The 20033-nt window shown below is 44.8% G+C and overlaps 1 protein-coding gene across 1 annotated transcript; it reads right to left on the bottom strand.

Annotated features, from left to right (window-relative positions):
* Positions 1-706: 706 nt before the first annotated feature.
* Positions 707-20019, bottom strand: Spf30 (survival of motor neuron-related-splicing factor 30). Its single transcript, XM_089567289.1, has 7 exons — positions 19885-20019; positions 19164-19229; positions 18894-19069; positions 16894-16981; positions 14367-14437; positions 9399-9525; positions 707-1262 (listed from the first exon to the last, which is right to left on the bottom strand). Exons 1-7 carry the CDS (start codon positions 19939-19941, stop codon positions 990-992), a joined length of 858 nt encoding a protein of 285 aa, XP_089423415.1. The 5' UTR covers positions 19942-20019; the 3' UTR covers positions 707-989.
* Positions 20020-20033: the final 14 nt, after the last annotated feature.

The following is a 20033-nucleotide window of genomic DNA, read 5'->3' as shown; positions in this document are numbered from 1 at the left end:
TGGGGGTGTCTCAGGTTGGTTCCCAAGATAGGGGTCAGCTCAATTTTCAAATTTTTGGGGGTGGGCCAATCCAATCACTAGGTCAACCCGGTCTTCCACCTGAGCACACCTACATTCACCGGCAGTCAAATTCAGCCAAGGTCATTTCATCTCAAAGGTAGAGGCTTCAGAGAGAGACGCATCGGCTTTTTCAGGATTTTTAGTAAGTAGCGTGCACTGAAAACCTATTTTTTTGCAACAAGGATGCTGAATTCGAATGAAACAATAAAATCACTGCTAGGTGCAGCACACTCTCAGAAAACGCTAAGCGTTTGCTGTGTACACAACGTGCCTGAAAGGGTTAAATATTAGCACTTAGTCATGTCGTGATTATTCGAGAACCTGAGAGAAACTGCATAACCAATCATGGGAGAAGGCTGGAATTTTCTCTCTGCAATCCCGACAAGCTCCATGCAAAAATTTATGAAAATTTTCTCATCACTGGATCATAATTTGCATTTGAAAAAACAAAAAAACTGAAGTGAGCTAACAAAATACTTCCTTTAAAACAAATTGCAGTGTTAATGCTCTAATCTTTATCAGACGCCCTCAAAACGCGGGCAAGTATCATGTGAGCTTTGCTACTAGTGGTGTGCAATCTATGTAAAAATGAAACGCAAAGCTTGCATAAAAAATACTGAGGCTCTTGAATAAAAAGAATACACAATTTACAAAAAAAGACCATAACTTTCTTTACTGATCAGTTTGGGAAGCAGGCGTTTCCACATTTTTCATATTTACATCCAAGCACGAAAGAACACACAGGAAACCATCAGAGGCGCCAATCGGAAGTCTTGTGCGCAGATTCACGTCTGTAGTAGAACAAAAAAAAAAAATGAAAACGTGCAACCCCTGCTTCGTAAGCTGGTAGGCAGGTAGGGATCAGAATGAACACTTATGAGCCCCAAGAGAGGAGCAGCCGGGGTGGGTGGTGGTGGGGGAAGGGTGGCTCAGAATATGGATGGTGGTGCCGGTGGAGCCATTCCCTGTGGCATCGTGAAGGTGGGCAAAGCCATGAGTCCAGAGGTGCCCACGGGCGTGGGCATGGGCGTGCCCCCCTGGCCGCCTGCAGCATTCTGTTTGCGCCACTTCTCCTGGTGGTGGAACTCTGTCATGGGCCGGCCACCAATGCCACAGGTGCCCACGCCCACCCTGCCATTGACGTTGTCCGGTGATGCGAAGATACTCTTCTTCACCTGGCCCTTCTTGTTCTTGTTGAAGGCCTGGTGCAGGGATCAAAAGGCAAGGCATTATTGGACTCTCTCAACATGTTTTGGCTGTGTAACGCATAAGAACCAGTGTTGAAAACTGAAAAAAAAAAAAAAGAATATGAAGGTTCAATGCAAGGAAGGTGCAAAGGAAGTCCATCAGAGGAACCCTCCTCTCGCCATCTACCGCATAATGTGGAATATAGGTCGAGGCGGAATATAGGTTGACCCCCTTACCTTGAAGCAAAAAAGTCAACATAAAAATTATGACGCACGAAACTTCGTTTTATTCACTGGTGCCACCAGACTCGTTGCCTCCTCATTCGTCCGAGCTGTCTGAGCAGCTCTCGTCCGAAGACGACTGCTTCGCGCTGGCTGCGTCCCACAGCATGTCGTCCCCGGTACCGTCCAACGAGTTGCTAATGCAACCACGATATCGTCGGGCAGCGAGCGCCAAGCCTGGGCCACCCAGGTGGCCACAGTGGGGAGAGGCGGCCTGCGCAGCCGGCCGGTGGGAGTCTTTGGGTTGTCGCCCGCCATCCACTGATTGTAGAGTTCACGCACGCGGTCTTTGAAGGGCTTATTCAGCACAACGTCCAGTGGCTAAAGTGTTGAAGTCAAGCCCCCCAGAATGACAACGAGCTCCGTCCTCCCGTCGCGTCTTCTCCGAGACGCCAACGTGTCGCTGGGCGGACATGTTCCCATACTCTTCGACGAATTCGATAACTTTTTTTTTAAACGCTGCGGTGAACTGATGTCGAGTACCGGTACTCATTTTGCGGGCTGTCGTGAAATTAATACGTTACAATGCCAAGAACGATTACCGCCGTCAACGTTTAGCCGCGTCGGTTGACAAAGAGGAGGAAAGAATCGTCAGCATGGAAGCAATAACGATGCGGATGCCAAAATGTCCGCGGCTCGCACATGTTGCCAGACAACTACTATTCAGTTTGTGCCAAAGGCCGGTATATAAGTTGAGGGGTGACCTTTTGGTAATATTTTTTGGAAAAAACCTCGACCTATATTCCGCACTATACGGTATTCTACATAGAGGAGAGGAAATAACAGGAAAACGGGAGTGAAGGTGTGAGGTGATAGTGTCACAACACACAGAGCAGCATGTAGTGTGCACACATGAGCTAGCATAGCCGAACAAAGACTCAACACGTGTTTCAGGGAACTGACTGCACAGAAAAAAGGTGGACAGTGAATGAGACAACCATATGCCTCATCCTGATATTTATTTTTTAGCCTCTGAGCAAAACTTCAACACAGCAGAGCTTAATGATGAAGGCAAGCAGAATGATCATGCCTCCAGCTCCTATAGTCGGGAAATAAAACCATCTGCCCTAACAAAAACGTAATAGAACACTAGCAGCTGCTATTACACATGTTTGAAAGGTAACATATCCAGATATCATTTTTGGCTTCTTTCTAAGCTGTGATACGTTGCACAAAAACTGTTTCCCCTCTGTCTTGTTGGTGAGCACAGATTCTGAATTCGAGCACAGACCTCTCCGCGGTTAGTGAGCGAAGACGCTGCATTCACGAAGTGAGAGCGCGAGGTGCAAGGCTGCCCTCGATATCCACGCGTTTTCAGTACTGATAATTACATGCCAGCACCTATTAAGGAGTTTGGCTTGCGCAGTTCCTCCCCTGACAACATTGGCCCACTATTCAGCACTCCCTACTATTAATCTGAGGCCATTATTGAACCCACTTGAACCCATTATTTAACTTACCGACCTTAAATAATAACTACTGCACGAGCTTGCCGAGTGAAAAACAGAGGAGATAAAATTTTCATAAGAAAACAAGCAGCTCCCTTTTCCTTTTGTGCAGTAAGACATCCTGCAACGTAGCCCCAACAGAGAAACGAAATAAGTAGCAATGAGTATGTCCAGGACAAACTTTTTTGCAAGTATCGCGATAAAAGCTAAATTCAACATCCTATCCCTGCCTTTAAACAGTAGGCACAGCTTGATTATTTAAGTATCTCTAATGCAGCTATTAAATATAAATGTACTGCTCAGGAAAAAAAAAACTGCATAAGCGCGCCGCCTAATTCTCTTTATTAGAAAATTCGGTTGAAAATATGTTTTTCTATATTTTAAAACCAAAAGAATATTTCTTACCAACATCTGAGCTGTAGTATTGCCGATGTGCACCTCTAAATAAAAAAACATGCTGCAGACTTTTAGCTTGCACATGCCAAAGCAAAGATATACAGTCAAATCTCGCTACAACGAAAGCCTCGTTATGTGAAATCAGGCCAGGACACCAACAGATCGGACCGGAGTTCACGAACATTTACTTCCCAAAAATCTGTCAGCTTTGACTATCGCCATTCCAAAATCAGCGCCACGGCACAATTTTTATGGTACTCCCGAAATCTTGGACAATCAATGTATTCACTCAATAAACGCACTCGCTACACTTGCAATCAAAACTAGCATTTTTTTTCCCCCACGCATTACAAAAGCACCCCTTATTTTGTCCTGCAAGAATTCGTACCGAGATCGTGCTGCCTAGGGGGCATTTCAGCGTAAACTAAGCGTCCGTGCACTCGCATAAATAGGAGTTGCACGCACCTCGATATCGAGACTATGCGCCATAAATGCGGTTGCTCGGATTCTTCGAAGATGATTCGCGAGTGTCGTTTTGCTGAGATGCTGCATAGAACCACTATCACACTGCCATTTATGCAGTGCCTGCACTAAGCCCATACCAAGGTGCTCCACAAAGGAAAAAAACAAAAACGCAACCGCAATGCTTGCCTGAGGTGCAAAAGCGAGACTAGAAGACTAGAGTGCACCCTAGCCGATGTCAGGCTTTGTGTAATGATGTGCCACACACTGGCATGATGGGCGACAGCGGACCGTTGTGCACTGCTTACTCTGTATAACTAGGCCTACGTACTCCGCAATGAAGCCTCAGAAAAAGCGCTTTGGAACTAGCCACTGCTTATTATAAAACATTTAACATTTCCATCAGTTTTCGTTGACATGATAACTTCACGCCGAAATGAATGCGGAACTGATTTACGTTACGCCTTTGTCAGCGAAGCAAGTCAGAAAGCCAAAAGCCGCCCCGCACCAGCAGACACGGTTTGCAAGTGTGGAGTCCGAGCAGTCGGCAAAACTGTCGCAGGCAGTCATGTGCCGCACTGCATCTTTATGCGCACATGTCTGCATAATAATTCCAATTTTGCATGGAGTGTCGGATGCAATGAATGTGGGAAGTGACTTCGGCAGCCGTTTTTAAGTGAAACTTAAGGGGGGACCCTGGTCTTGAAAAGAAAATTTTATTAATCTAGATATCATAATGAAATTTTCAGGCCACATGTATTTTTGTGTGCTGATTTTAGACATGTCATTTAATTTTGTGTAAAACAATTCCTTGAGCACTTGTGCAATTCTTATGCAAGTATTTTGGCAAAAGTTTTGAATAAAGTTTGCTGCAGGAAACTCGCTGAAATGCATGCCAGTGGGTTCTCTTGACACCAAGGAATGCAATAAGGGTAAAATTGTCTTCCTGGCTATCATACAACTTGAGTTATAGGGTACTGAAGCTGCCACTTCAGAATTCTATAAATAAAGTTCTATAATAGTCAGGATGATAATTTTACCCTTATTGCATTCCTTGGTGTCAAGAGAACCCACTGGCATGCATTTCAGCGAGTTTCCAGCAGCAAATTTTCTGCAAAACTTTTCCCAAAATACTTGCATAAAAATTGCACAAGTGCTCAAGGAATTGTTTTACACGAAACTAAATGACAAATCTAGAATCAGCGCACAAAAATACATGTGATCTGAAAATTTTATAACTGAGACTTCATTAATAAAAATTTTTTTTTCAAGACCAGGGTCCCCCCTTAAACGAGATATAGGCAAGATATGGGCATAATACAGGGATATGTTGACGCGAAAAAAAAAAGATTTCGGCTCCTTACTCGGAAAAAAATTTGTAGAAGTGGAGCCTCGTTCCAGAAATTATTCGTTGCAGGGGAAAATGATTGCATTGCCTTGTACGGTTTGCCGATGGGGAATTGGAAATACTTTTTGTGGCGGAAATTTCACAGTAGCAATGTTGACTGTAGCAGACAGCTGTGTTAGTAAATGTTGTGCAAGCAACAGTGATAACTACAAGCACTGCTCTTGTGAGACCTTTGGTATGAAGGGTCAGCGAGCTAAACCATCGACTCTGAAATGCTTCAGCCGGAAAGGAAACACTACCCCTTCCAATTGTGCTTGTTACCATCAAATCTGAGGTAGCAAAACACACGACCCAACACAAAGGCTCAGGAGGGGTATAACGACACAAACTGCCATGTTGCCACCGGCATGATGAATGTAGAATGCACCCAGTACAGCACTAACGCACTGCACACAAGCCAATTTAAAGTACAACAGTATGTACCTACGTTTTTCTCTATATGAAGAAATAAAGACATGAACAGCTGCAAACTTTCCATTGTCTCAAAGTGCAAGGCCATGGGCTGCACTGTAACAAAGGTAGCTTCAAAATCACTTTTAACAAGCCTGCCATCGTTTCCGGGGTTGATGCCAGGAGCCACACGGTGTGCACAGAAAGGAATGACCTAAGGTACCGAGTAGTTCTGGTGTTTAATTACATGCACAGTACAAATATGCAACAGCCTGTGAAGCAATGCAAAAAATATCCACTCCACCTGTCCTCTTCCCTAGCATGATGTGATGGGTAAACCCAAGAGACCATAAATATGAGCTGAATAAATTATTCAATCAGGGTGCAAAGGAAAAAGAAAACCCAAGGTTTCCAACTGCAATTATGTACTTATAGCGCGTGAAGTTCTACAAACTGCCAACATCAACGTGTGCCTGATACACACTACCGCAGCTGATGAAGTGTGATGACGACTGCCATCAACCTTTGCAATAATGGGGAGAGGTGTTCACCCCTCCAGCACCAATCAGAGCACACTTCCATGCATGGAGCAGCAATCGGTTCTTTGCCTAAAGGATAACTGAATGGTGGCGAGAGTGAGTGGAGTGGTGAACAACGCAGGCCCTCTCTCTACCACTTCCGAGCGCAATGCTATTCGTTGCTGCAATCCAAGCTAAAAGCTCTGCCCAGCGTAGGTCTTACAGGATGGATGGATGGATGTTAGGAGCGCCCCCTTTGATATGAGATGCTGGCATGTGCCGCCATGCTAGGTATTTCACTCTGTGTATATTTCTCTAGCCAATACGTCAAATTTACCAGTATTCTCAATAAATTCACCATTTTTCTTTACATATGAATTGCACTTATTTTACATTCGATAAATTACCTCACAGTGTGATACTAGAACACTCCCTGGTGCAGAATATGCAAATAAAAGCAGCCGCATACTTAAGCAGTAACATGACAGCTTATGTCTCTCAACCTAAGCACAAACCTGCGACAAGAAGCAGATTCCAAACAAGTCCGAGCATGACAAGATGTTCGATAATAACGATAATAAATGTAACGCCGTTGCTCACATGTATAAACAGGAAAACTCAACAAGTGAAGATCAAATAACATGGGGCTAAGTCCATCCGCTGCCAATGACAAAGTGTGAAAGCCCCACAAACAGTTGCAGGCTTGTACCATATTTACTCGCGTAATCCTCGCACTTTTTTTCCCTGAAAATCAACGCGAAGTTTGGGGGTGCGATAATTATGCGGGGAAAATTTTCAAGCAGATGTTTCGGAGTGTTAAATGAAGGAAGAGAGCGTTGCCGAGGCCGCCAAGTGCACTTGCTCTCTTTTTCGTGGAGCCTGTGCAGTCGGAGTCACGAGGAGGGGCGGCCTGCGCGTTGTTGTGACTGAGAGAAGGATGAAAAGGAAATTGCACGGGCCTGCCTACTGGCTCGAGCTGAGCCACCACCACTGCCAAGTGCAGATAGAGGAGAGTTAAGAGATCAGAGGAAAGATAAAGAGAAAAGATAAGACGCGCATAGCAGCAACAAATGCGGGCGAGATAAGCGGGCGAGGCTGCGCTCGCGGAAGCCAGGACAGCGGTGTTCAGGGCGCTTTTTGTGTTGCTGCGTTCCTTGTGTTGCTGCGTTCCGACACTACAAGACAGATGGGGGCACAGAACTGTCTGCAGCTATTTTTCTTTTGAATGTTTCCTAAATAAAATGTTTTTTTCTCGCGCCCGTTTCATCGAGATTTCGCCGCGAAAAAAGGGGCCCGAGTTGGGGGGGTCAGTTTAGATTTTTCGAATCTAAGCACCCCCTCTCACTTTGGGCATCGCGATCGTGAAAAAAAGGGGGTGCTTAGAATCGAGTGAATACGGTAGTTGTAGCCGCGGTCAATAGATGGCGACCGCTACGAGAAGCAGACGGTTCGCGGCAGTAATTTTGGGGGTGCGATGATTATGCGGGGAAAAAATTTTTCCCAATTTTTTATAGCCAATGGGGGGGGTGCGAGCATTATGCGAGTAAATACGGTATTATTCTGGTTCCTGCACAGGACTCCTGTCAGCACAAAGGACCAGTTGTGCATTTAACACTAATAATGACGCTAGAGAGTGCAGGCCCGTTGCTGCTATGCTGTATGCAGTGTACTAGTTTAGTGTACTGACCCCTCTGTCACACATGTAGTTAGCCCAAGAAACAAAGCTGTTCAGCACTACAGACTGCATCACAAATCCACTTTACCGAAAGGATTGAGCTGTACCAAGAGTTGTGAGCTAAAACGATGAAATCTGTCCAAAACACCAAAAATGACAGGCATACCATGACACTAAGAGAAGCTGTTAGATGAAATGCTTTCCCTCCTTCTACCACATATCGGCATCACCTAGCAGAAAGTACAGAAACTTAGTTGCATTATAGCTGTCACCGCCTTTCGCATCAACCAACTGCTGCTTGCTACTTTCAACATGGCCAGGAAGTGTGTGCTTTGTAAATACCATTGAAAAGCTTGTTAGTACCACAACTGTACTTCCACTAGGGTGAGTCATCACTGTGCAGCAAAGAGGCCAGGGGCTGTTATTTTGCAAACTATTTTCCCCACTTGATTCTTTTGCCCTTTTACCACAGGTAGCTGCAACATGTGATGTCATAAATGAGTTGAACAAGCAAAGACACTCATAGGCTCCGGCCACAAAGGCAGACCTAAACACCAGCCAAGAAATGAAATAATGCACAGCGAAAAGAACCACTGCAAAATACGGCCCCGAAGTTTTTTTTATTAACATTAGGCTGCAAAACTTCACTCCAAAATATAACAATACTTAGGGTTTGGAAGCTAGCCAAACAAATGCTGTCAATTAAGGGGGGACACTGGTCTTGAAAAGAAAATTTTATTAATTTAGTCATAGTTATGAAATTTTCAGGGCACATGTATTTTTGTGCGCTGATTCTAGATATGTCATTTAATTTCATGTAAAACAATTCCTTGAGCACTTATGTACTTTTTATGCAAGTATTTTGCAGAGATTTTTGAAGAAAATTTGCTGCAGGAAACTCGCTGAAATGTATGCCATGGGGTTCTCTTGACACTAAGGAATACAATAAGGGTAAAATTATCATCCTGGCTCTCATAGAACTTGATTAATAGGGTACTGAAGCTGCCACTTCAGAAACAGGAATACACACTTTCCTTCTAATTTCTGAAGCGACAACTTAAAAACTCTATAACTCAAGTTCTATGAGAGCCAGGATGATAATTTTACCCTTATTGTATTCCTTGGTGTCAAGAGAACCCGATGGCATACATTTCAGCAAGTCTCCCGCTGCAAATTTTCTTCAAAGCTCTCCGCAAAATACTAACATAAAAAGTGCATAAATGCTCAAGGAATTGTTTTACATAAAATTAAATGACATATTTAGAATCAGCACACAAAAATACACATTCCCTGAAGATTTCGTAACTGTGACTTCATTAATAAAATTTTTTTTTTCAAGACCAGTGTCCTCCCTTAAATATGGGCACTGAAATATTCGCAGCATCCCAAAAGATTTGACCGGTTGCTTACAATAAGCACATGTGACATGACCCTCCATCAAGTTCACCACTCTGGGCCGATCAGCATGTCATGCCAGAGTCAATTTCACAAGAATGATGAATGAATGAATGAATGAATAAAGAAAGCTGTAGGGTGTCAACCCTCGGCAGGATGGCTGTGAGAGCAGCATACCTTTGAGTTGAACTCTTGCCACTTGTTCTTCTCCTTCTCTCGATCCTCCTCAATCTGCTTCAGGCGCACCGCCTTCTTCTGAGCCTTCTTCTTTTTGTACTCCCTCTCCGCAAGCAACAACTGCTTCCTGACGAGAGACGACAACAATGGCTTACGACTGGTGCCATAAACAAAAGAACATGGAAAGCAACGAGACACTTTCTCCTCCCTCAAAAGATGCAGCTGCTTGTTTCGGTGAAAAGCAACTGCACCTAACAATAGGAAAGCATCTCACATCTAAGCTGCCGATGCTCTGTGTGCAGGTTTGCCCGTCTCTCGTCAAGTAAAAAGCACCGAAGAAGGCCCGGTGCACTGTTGCCGCACTCAGCCAGCCTAGTGTTACAAAGAACCTTCTCAAGTAGGATCGAAACACGCATTGGCCGCATTGCCATAGTGCAACAGAGGCTAGTAAAAATGGCCACAGATAAGAAAAGGCAAAGGTTTAACGAATATGCCGAATGGCCCCCTTAGGATTAAAGCGAGCCACATGACAATAGGGAAGAACACACTTCAGTGAGGGTAGCCTTCAAGCTTCCAATTTAATATCAACAAAAGAAATTCTCAAACACACCAGCTTTCAAGACCACATAAATAGTGAAGTCAGCAATATTTCATGCCCACAGACAAGGGGCATGCCATTTGTAGTAGTATCATCGCAAAAAGCATTCCTGCTCGTGAAGACCTACCCCATGTAAATGTACAGTGTAGACTTGTGTGACTATTCACTAATTTAAAACAGCCAAGAAATTGGAAAAACAGTCGATATTCCAATCAATCCAAATATTTTTCATTCAAAATTTTGGAGTATTCTTGATCAGCAAAAACATCTAGAGAAAGTGATAATTAGTAGCATCCCCTCAGTATTGAGGTGGTGACAATTGTCACCTAGCTATTTATTCCTAGCATACTAAATTTTTCCTGAATAAATGCCAAGCCTCTTCCCCTTTTCCATCCATCCTCCAAGCACCTCTTACTTGCTCCTACTTTTTGAAAGTTGAGCGTGCCCTCGCTGTTCCTAAACCTGTTTACCAAAGTGGTGGCCTAGTCATCCGCCTCGCATTCGGGAGGTGCTTGGTTCCATCCCCAGTGCTGTCGGGTACCCACCAGTGTTCTAACCTATACAGGATTTTAACCCCCTACCCCCTCAATGAAGCACCGAACTTCGAGTGACGGAAATCCACCTTGTGCACATCCCAGAAGTGTTGCGAAGAGCCCGTTCAAGCCTTAAATAGAAGATTTGTAGGCGCAAGGCCCTTTCCCAAGACATCCACTCTGAAAGCTGAAAACCAGCTGGGGGCTACACTTGTACACACTTGAGAAAAACTAAGTAACCAGCTTGAGTGTGTGTTGAACGCTACACCTAGCACACTAACCAACCGCGCCATGGCAAAAGACATGGGTTCGATCCTGGCCGCGGGGGTTGCATTTCGATGGAGGCGAATTTCCAGAGGCCCGTGTACTGTGCTATGTCAATGCACGTTAAAGAACCAGAGGTGGTTGAAATTTCCGCAGCCCTCCACTACAGCGTCCCTCACAGCCCGAGTCGCTTTGGGACCTTAAAGGCTTACTTGACCGAAATTTTTCAAACCGTAAAAAGGTTGTTTTTTCATAGTACACTCCCGTATTATGCTACCCACAAAACATTACGCTCCAGTTTCAAGCAATTACGGTGAAAAAGACACGCAAAAATCGGAGTTTTCAATACCGAAACTGAAAAAACGGGCGCCATTGCCGCCCGCCGGAAGTGACGCATGTTTGAGACTACTCCGGACGGGTTCGGAGTGTCTGCTCGTTGCGGCTCGAGCAAAGCGCTGGTAGCGGTAGCGCGTGCAGCACTTTGTGCGATAAATACTGGTTATATGTGAAAACACACATCTTGAAACGGATGAAACGCCCTAGAAAAAGTTTTAAACGTGTTTTATTTGCTGTAGTAGGCTAGAAAAGTCCTGGCTCAACCTCAGTGAAGATGATCGCGCCGCAATGCTTGTGAGTGCTGTTTGCCTGGCAGTATTCGATTAGAGCTTGTGCAAAGTTCGGATATAGCGGAGGAAGGAAGCATATTCAAATGGAGGCCAAGTAGAAGTGCTTGTATTATAAAGTCGGCTTTTTTGATCGGGCACGCGCGTGCCAACAGCACATGTGCGCTTGCTGTGCGTGCAATATGGTTGTTGTCTTGATAAAAAAAATGACCTGCCTTCTCATTTTTCTCCCCCGTCAAAAGATATTCCTGCCTGTGCACAGAAATTTGGAACAGGTGCTGTGAACGCCAGTTAAATCAATAAAAACAGATGGATGTGTAAAAAGAGAGCTGAAGAGAATTAAGTGCTGCGTTAAGCGAAAGAATATGCCAGAAGCAAAATTTGTGTTGCAAAATAAATATATATTTTCCTCTTCGAGGACCGTGGCATCAGTGCGGTGCCGATGGCGGGCTGGTTCATCTTTGCGCGCCTCAGTCGGGCAAGCCACTGCGCGTTGCGAAATACATGTCGATTCAAATGAACAAAAACTTATGGGTTGCGTTAATTACAGTATTTACCTAGAACCACTTAAAGCCCGTGTACTGCAGGGACGGAAAGGTTTTTCTAATCTTTTCAAACCACACAGCTGGGCAGAACGACGTGGTTGCCGAACCCCAGTCGACCGTATACGCCCACCGCGCAAATTACCGTAGGTGTCTCTAACCAAACATATAAATTTTATATTTATATGTTATGGATCACCAACTAGCCCGCACCCTTACCCTACTGAATAAAATCAAAATTCTTTGAAAAGATTATCATTCAAATAACATGCGTGCAGTTCTCTGGGGTCTTGGAGACGCGTCTCGAATGGTAACGCTGAAGCTTCCTGTAATCGACCTCAAATGTGAATGGCGTGAGGCAGTAAGAAAGTCGACGTTTTCAGTAACGCTTGTGTGGCCTTCCAGGATTCTCAGCCCGGCCTGCAAATCTTCGAGGCAGCAGATACACTCGGCGCACGACGGCATTATTGCGCATTGGGCATAGCTGTACTTGCACGCGTGCATATGTTGATTCCTTTTCAGACGAAGCAGACCTCTCCTAAACTTCTGCCTGGTGTAAATAACGTGCCGTGAGCAAAGCCGTCCACTTCAACTTCTGGACCGGCTTAGCTAGCTTGTGACAAGCGGTTGACAAGCTCTTTATTCTCCCGATTAGAGACGCCTCGAAGCCTTCGGTTCGTGGCATGCTTTGCCGATCGGGCCAGAAAGACGTAGGTGCTCTGATGCATGATGTAGACCGGGACAGGTCTATTGACCAAGCCCAACCCACAAAAGGGGTTAGTGCGAGGCAGAAGCGTCAGTCACCCACCATTATCTTTTTTGAAGAAGAGAGTGGAATTCACGTTAAAACCTGAGCTCCAGACAGCTGACACCAGCTTTCGAGATCGGGGGTGAAGGGCAGTGGCCGAGAGGTATACATGGTGCTTTCCGCATTCCTCGTATTCCCTTCCGCGGCCATGCACTTCGTCTACATGATGCCAGCAGTTTATTTTTCTCGGATGCCATCGAGCTTCGCGGTGAAAACAGCCAGAAACGCGCCAGAAGAAGAGCTTACAAGGGGCGCGCACTCACTTCTGAACGCCTGAAACTGGCGAGCCGGCGATGCCGGTGTCTCAAATGTGCGTCATTTCCGGTCAGGTTTTTTAGTTGTTCAGCACACCGCTAGGGGTCTGCGTCGTCTGCTACAGAGGTTTTTGAACGCTTCTAACTAAAATTCTGGACGCTTCACAGCCCTAATATTAAATATAAATATTCTTAATAACATGCACACTATATCGAGCGCAAAATTAGCCGAAGTAAAATTTCGGTCAAGTAGGCCTTTAAACCCCAATAAACCTAAATCTAAACCAACAGTGCCATGGATGGTTGCGAGCCAGGCAGTTAACATGTGTTCATGCCTCTCACACCGCATCGGCAGCATCTTAGAAGCAGCGGCGAGACCGGCTGCCTTGCAGTAACCATCTTGCACTCATGTTGGCTGTCCCGGGGGTGGTGAAAATGGCTAATGCTTCTGCCCAGACTTATCATTTTCTATGTGACATGGCTGCGATGAGGGGAAACCACCCTATGAAACCCTTAAACAGCCACAGTTGTGTGCTGGCAGTGCTGGGCAGAGAAGCCAACCTAACTGGCACTCGGTATCTTGCGGCTTCTGGAATCGCCATCTCTCTCTTCAAAATCGCACTAAAATTTTGGAAAAGGTCTCCCAGTTCCTCTAGCAAGGATCATTTGAGTTTCCGTTCCTTTACTGGTTAAACTAGGCTCCTCTTACACGTGTTTTTAACGAAATTCCAGGTATTTTAAGATTTTTTCACCTGTTCGCTATTACTAGGTTTGACTACACGCGCCTACTGTCAACATTTCATCATGTAGTGTGATCACTGTTGTCGCACCTTCAAGCATGCAAATGCATGAAGAGGACTGAAAAACTGAAAAACAGGTGCACAACAATCAACATCAATATCACCTGCAACAACAATGGCCCTATCTTTTATTTCTCCTCTAAGTTGTTTTCCATGTCTGACTTCTTGCCAGCTACTAGTGTGACATTGTCCTCATCTAAAATGGCCCTTAGGTGCAGTGCAATCAGAGATGTTCAAACACTGTGCAAAATTGGCTGCCAAATAAAACATCCTGAGCTCTTTTTTTCTTCAAGGCTTTTGTGGCACAGCAAATTGCCAGACCTTAATCAGAAAAACGGCTGCCAGCATGGCAGCTAAGGCGACATGCAGTTCAAATTATGAACTGAGAAACCAGTCTGTGCATAAATTAATAAGCTTAGTTTTGTGCGCTTATTCTACAGAAATGTGAATTATTGATGTGTGAATTAACAAGCTTTTACTATACATAACCAAGGAACATTAAACATGTCTGTGGGTGCTTCGAATCTTGAACATAAAAATTCTTACTTGGTTTTGGGTCCACCTTCGATGACATTATTCATCGACCGCTTGTTTTTGTGGGCCTTCAGCTGAGACAGCTGGACGGGGGAAAGTGAGACAGATTAGAGAGGGTCCAAACAGAAAAACAAATTTTGCCATCGTGCATGTCAACCACCTAGTCTAAAACCGTAGCAGGATCAGAGACATAGCTCAGCAAGAATAGTCTGCAGAGAAGCTTGACAAAAATAAAAATGACAGCCCCTATGTGGACTAGGTTGAGGTCATATTATGCAGGAATGTGCAAATGTTCAAAGGCTTCGAGAAATAGAATAAAAGCATGTGACATCGAATTGCATAAGCAATACTCATGATTGTATAAACATTAAAAATAAAACTGCTTTGAAGTGTGTTGCACCAGATAAGTCAATGCCCTAGAAGTCTGGAAGTGGCTGGGGGGGACACAGAGGTCATCAAGGCACTGTGTTGGTGACCGAAGCTGTCAGGCCTTTCGGCACTTTCCAAAGGGCAGGAGATGTCAAGAGACTAAAAAGAATTTTGTGGGCATAAAGGGTGCAACGCCATCTTGCCGGCAGTGTTAGCTCACGGGTTCAGTTCAGCCCGCCGGCTGAGGAAGATGCTTTCATGTGCTTGTCATAGCATGCCACATGAAACAAGACTGCCTTTGAGATTCAGCAAGCAAGGATATCATGCATGCACAATATCTGCAGTTTTATTAAGCGACCAGATAACATTTGCGCAGAGGCAGCAAAAGGAAAAAAAACTCTTGATCCTGTTTCAGCTGCAGTGCAGTATAAAGAGAAAACAGTCATTTTTTTTTATTTATTTCCTATGAGGTTAGGTTAGCAGGAGATAAGGGCTTCAATGCAATATTTTCAGTCATTGGCCAAGTTAAAGCATTGGCTGATACTTCAAACCTCAAATGGGTTCCGAAATGTCAGCTATGTTCTAATTAGGTTGATGACCTAAAACTTTACTGATGTGCTACTACCATGCCACATTGCATTTCTACAAAACCTGCATACGAAGAAGAGTGTGAGAGAGATTGCACTCAGGCACACGCCACATTTCTCCAAAATTGCAATCACTTTCATTTCACTAACCGCCACGGTGGCTCAGTGGTTAAGGCGCACGTCTACCGAGCCGGAGTACCTGGGTTCGAACCTGACTGCGGCAGCCGCATTTTGATGAAGGCGAAACGCAAAAGGCACCCGTGTGATGTGCAATGGCTCAGTGGTTAAGGCGCTCGTCTGTCGAGCCGGAGTACAAGGGTTCGAACCTGACCGCGGCGGCCGCGTTTCGATGGAGTCAGAATGCAAAAGGCGCCCGTGTGCTGTGCGATGGCAGTGCCACGGTGGCTCAGTGGTTAAGGTGCTCGTCTACCGAGCCGGAGTACCCGGGTTTGAACCTGACCACGGTGGCCGCGTTTCGATGGAGGCGCCCGTGTGCTGTGCGATGTCAGCGCACGTTAAAGATCCATAGGTGGTCGAAATTATTCCGGAGGCCTCTAGGAGACCTCCACTACGGCACCTCTTTCTCTCTTTCTTCTTTCACTCCCACCTTCCTCCCTTCCCTTACGGGGCGGTTCAGGTGTCCACCGAGATATGAGAGACAGATTCCGCGCCATTTCCTTTCCTAAAGAAAAAAACCAAAAACCAATTTACTAATTTGCACAGTCCTACTTAGTATGACCTCAACACACACAGGAAGTGTTTCAGCTGCTGACAAACTGGCACTCTCTCGCATTTTCTGCATTTTACAAAATATCTCTGCCACAAGGGTAAGCCCTGTGCTCAGTGTGCGACTTCTATGGGCACTTACTGCTTCCTAGCCACTCTTTCACTGGATAGCCAGAACTGAGGAGTCGCTCCCAAGAGATTACTGTGATAGCATCATTACAGTGCTTGATGTATTAGTGAAGTTACAGTTAGCACTGACAGTTACTCATCATTCACCTCTGAAACAAAATTAGCTTGCAAATCTAGAACAAATGCCTGTTGCTTTAGGGAATGAGAAGGCTCACAATACTGCTCACTATCTGTAGATAGTGGAAGTCATTCAACAAAACAGAATGTACATGTAAAACTCCGCTGCTAATTGCATAGAATCAAAAAGTCTTCCTTACCAACTGCTACATTCTGCCCCTACATTTTAAACCCATCTTGCGGCTGCAGACTGCAAGAGGCAAATGAACCAACAAAATCGGCAGTCACAGTGTTCAACATGGCTCAGAAGGAAAAAAAAAAAAATCGCTTCCATTCATCTTTTTTGCGTGTTGTTTTCAGAGGGATACCTACATTTTCATCATGGCTCCATTGCTAAAGACGACGTCATGAGCCTACATAACCGCCCTTCGCTCTCTTTCTTGACGCTGTTGTGGTTGTTATTTGGAAATGAAAGAAAAGACAGTCCAGATGACACCAGCCAAAATTCTCAGCAATGACATTGTCATTTTGGGCTGCTCTGCAGAGTGGGTATGTTTTCAAGAAGTTTTCGGGCAATGAGTGGGAGACACATCGAGAAAGGAGGGCCTTACCTTCTGAACAATTGTGTTCCCATACGCGGTGAATGTTACCGTGGCTTGCCCATCGCCAATAATGTCATCTATCGTGGCATCATAATACCTGCAATGAGGACACAGTCAATGCAGAATTAGCATGTGAAGTTGAGAGGGAAGCATTAATTCGATTTAACAAAAGATTTGGGCAACTGAAGAGATGAGATAGAAGTAATACCATGCAGCCATGTAAAAAGCTCTGCCAGCTGTAGAAGTGAGCAAGTGGTGATTTAAGCTGAGCATCAGTGGACTTTTTGCAATTTCAAATTAATCACAAGCCAAGGAACGATTGTTACCAACAGAAATTTAACAGCCCACTCATTGCAAGAGGCAACTATACTACTAACTAACAAATATGAACTCAGAAAGCTGCAACTTTGCACAACCTGAGGAGCAAGTTTTGAATATAATTAGGGGCTGGACTTCTTCAGTTGAAACTGGAAAAAAAAAAGTACAACGAATTCAGTTTTCTAAATTCAGTTTTAACCAGAAGAGGTCAGTATTCTCGGCATGCAAGGCATAGCTTGCTGGCTGTTGAATGTGAGTTACACTGGAAGTTGAAAACTATCTAATAATGGATGCCAGGGGCATGATGCGAAAATAGTATTGTTGGATAAGTACACAGTTATGTGATTTGAGGTATTGCTCCGCTGGCTTACACACCATCTGCCAGTTAGCTGTTAGCTAAGCACTGTTTGTTCACTATCGTCATCTGCTTAGAGCAGCAAAGAATTCGCCCACTGGTTTCAGGGAAAAAAAAAGACTTCTTGTTTCAGATAAATTGGGAAGCGAAGACAGTGTGCCGCAGCCTCGGCACATCTTTCCAGCGTATTAACAGGAAGACTTGAAAATGCTTGATGAAGTAGCTAAATTCCACTACATTGTTATGCAGGCCACTTGGTAACAATGGTTGCAGATTGAGGTTCATGTCTATATGACCACATGTCTATGTCATCTCATGACCATATGTCTATATTTAGTGGTCCTGCCTGACGGGAAGAACAGTGTTGAAGGAATAAGCTGTGCAGTAGTATATTTATTTTGTTGCCAGGTGCAATAACAAAGCCATGCCGGGCGTGAACGGTTTATGCAGCCTTATGAAATACTATCACCCTACGAAGACGCCTGAAGTTACAGTGCTGGCTTGCAGCGGGGTGACATATTTGTCACATAATGCACACTTACATCAAAAGCTGGGAATGTTTTCCCACATATGACTAGTCTTTTATCAAGGACCAAGCAATGCCACACTATTTCTCACTAGCTGATAGAGTACAGGAGGTCATACATTCTGGTAAAAATTGATGAGAGACTTGAGAGGTTTAGTTTGTTTGTTTATTGGGGTTTAACGTCCCAAAGCGACTGAGACTATGAGAGACGCCGTAGTGAAGGACTCCGGAAATTTCGACCACCTGGGGTTCTTTAACGTGCACTGACATCGCACAGTACACGGGCCTCTAGAATTTCGCCTTCAAGAAATTCAGCCGCCGCGGCCGGGATCGAACCCGCGTCTTTCGGGTCAGCAGCCGAGCGCCGTAGCCACTGAGCCACCGCGGCGGGGGAGACTTGAGAGGTTTGTTTTAGTTGACGTAATTCCAGGCTGCAAAGCTCCTAAGAAATTTATGGCTGGAAAACAAACTGCAAATCACAGAATATCTTTGAGAGAAATCTGCAAAGAGATAAAGAGAGCCCATGCAGTAGTTTCACTGCAACTGTCAGTTCAACGGAGCTCATGTTTTTTTTCAGCTATTTGCAGCAACAGTTACCATTTTTTGGCATGCCGACTGAAAGCCTCGAACAAATAATGCTTCTTAAAGAGGCCAAGTTCTTTAACAGAGACATCAGAAAGATTTCTACAACAAAAGCAGTGCAATGATTACACTTGTGTTAAGAAAACTTTCCAAAACTTCATGTTTACACGGATAAAAAACCACTTCAGGCTATCTGCGTCTTCCTAGTTTCACTATGAAACAACTTACTGTCCGTCCTTCCACAGTGCCAGGCACTTGTCCCCAGGAAACCAGCCAACACCCTCATCCTTTGACGACGACGCCTCTCCTCCGGAATGCTTTGGACCCTCACCGGGATCTTGCTTTTCAGAAGATGACGGTTCCTCTGTTGTGCTGATCAGGTTCAATGTCAGGCTTATAACTTCCTATTTCCGTAAGATACAAACACAGTAGAAAGAAGAGTCGTATATTAGACATGGCACAAGGGCAGTGTAGATATGATTCGCAGGTTCCACTTACAAGGAGGTCCTCCTTTAGTTTCAACAAGTCCTTGTCGTCCGGGTCATTTGTAAGAGCAGCTTCAACCTGAAATGGAGACGAACGCCAACTCCCGAGCTTTACTCACCGGTTTAAGTAGTTTAGGAACACTTCAGTAGCATGCGCAACACGCAATACATAACATACCGGATCTCAACAATTCGTTAACCTGCTTCTCTGACTTCAGCGTTAGCCTGAAATGGTGACCCGAGCTCTTTTGCCGTAGTAGCGGCATACCTTTCTCAAAGACCTCTCTTCGGGTCGTTACTAAATTCTCCGGTTCAGTACACGATCGCAGTGGCAGCAGAAGTTTAGAAAATACGCTCTGATCCTTTTATCGTGGATCTGATGGCGCAGCGCTCGGAAACGCACATACAGAGGCTAACATACTAGTGTACGACTTCTCGTTTTCCGGTGCACGTTATACATCTGCAGATATAAGAGTATTGCGGAGCACTTTATACATCTGCAGATACATAAGCAATGTCTAGACATCACCATTCAGACAAACCTGCCTTAATTTCGACCTTACCAAGCCGGATCAGCTGCTAAAAACAATGCGAGCTGACCGTAGTGCTAGCACTTCGAAGTGGTGGTAGATGACCTGAACAGAACATTCCCACTCCAGAGCACACCCAATGACATAAAAAAGGCTGATATACTAGCCTGAGTAGCTAAAACAAGGCATTATATGTTTTAATACCTGTTGAAGCTGAACTTGGTAGTTCTGAAGACTAGCAGCAGCATCATCCATCGCCATTTTCGTTGACAACTACTACGGCGCCCCCTGCCGAACACCACAAACATTAAAATACTCTCGCTCCAAGGGTGAAGACTCTCTGCACCAGGTCC

Source organism: Amblyomma mixtum, chromosome 1 (assembly GCF_055824585.1).
Source record: "Amblyomma mixtum isolate Tamu chromosome 1, ASM5582458v1, whole genome shotgun sequence".
In the NCBI taxonomy this organism is placed as follows: Eukaryota; Metazoa; Arthropoda; class Arachnida; order Ixodida; family Ixodidae; genus Amblyomma; species Amblyomma mixtum.
The sequence above is the reverse complement of the archived record's forward strand: the minus strand, read 5'-3'. Positions and strand labels throughout refer to the sequence as shown.

What these genes read in the sequence shown, in the direction of transcription:
- Spf30 (XM_089567289.1), bottom strand. Translation starts at nt 19,941, where the DNA reads ATGGCGATGGATGATGCTGCTGCTAGTCTTCAGAACTACCAAGTTCAG. An exon ending in AACTAAAGGAGGACCTCCTT is followed by an intron (nt 19,070 to 19,163) that starts GTAAGTGGAACC and finishes TTACGGAAATAG; the next exon opens with GAAGTTATAAGCCTGACATT. An exon ending in GGAACACAATTGTTCAGAAG is followed by an intron (nt 14,438 to 16,893) that starts GTAAGGCCCTCC and finishes TCCCCCGTCCAG; the next exon opens with CTGTCTCAGCTGAAGGCCCA.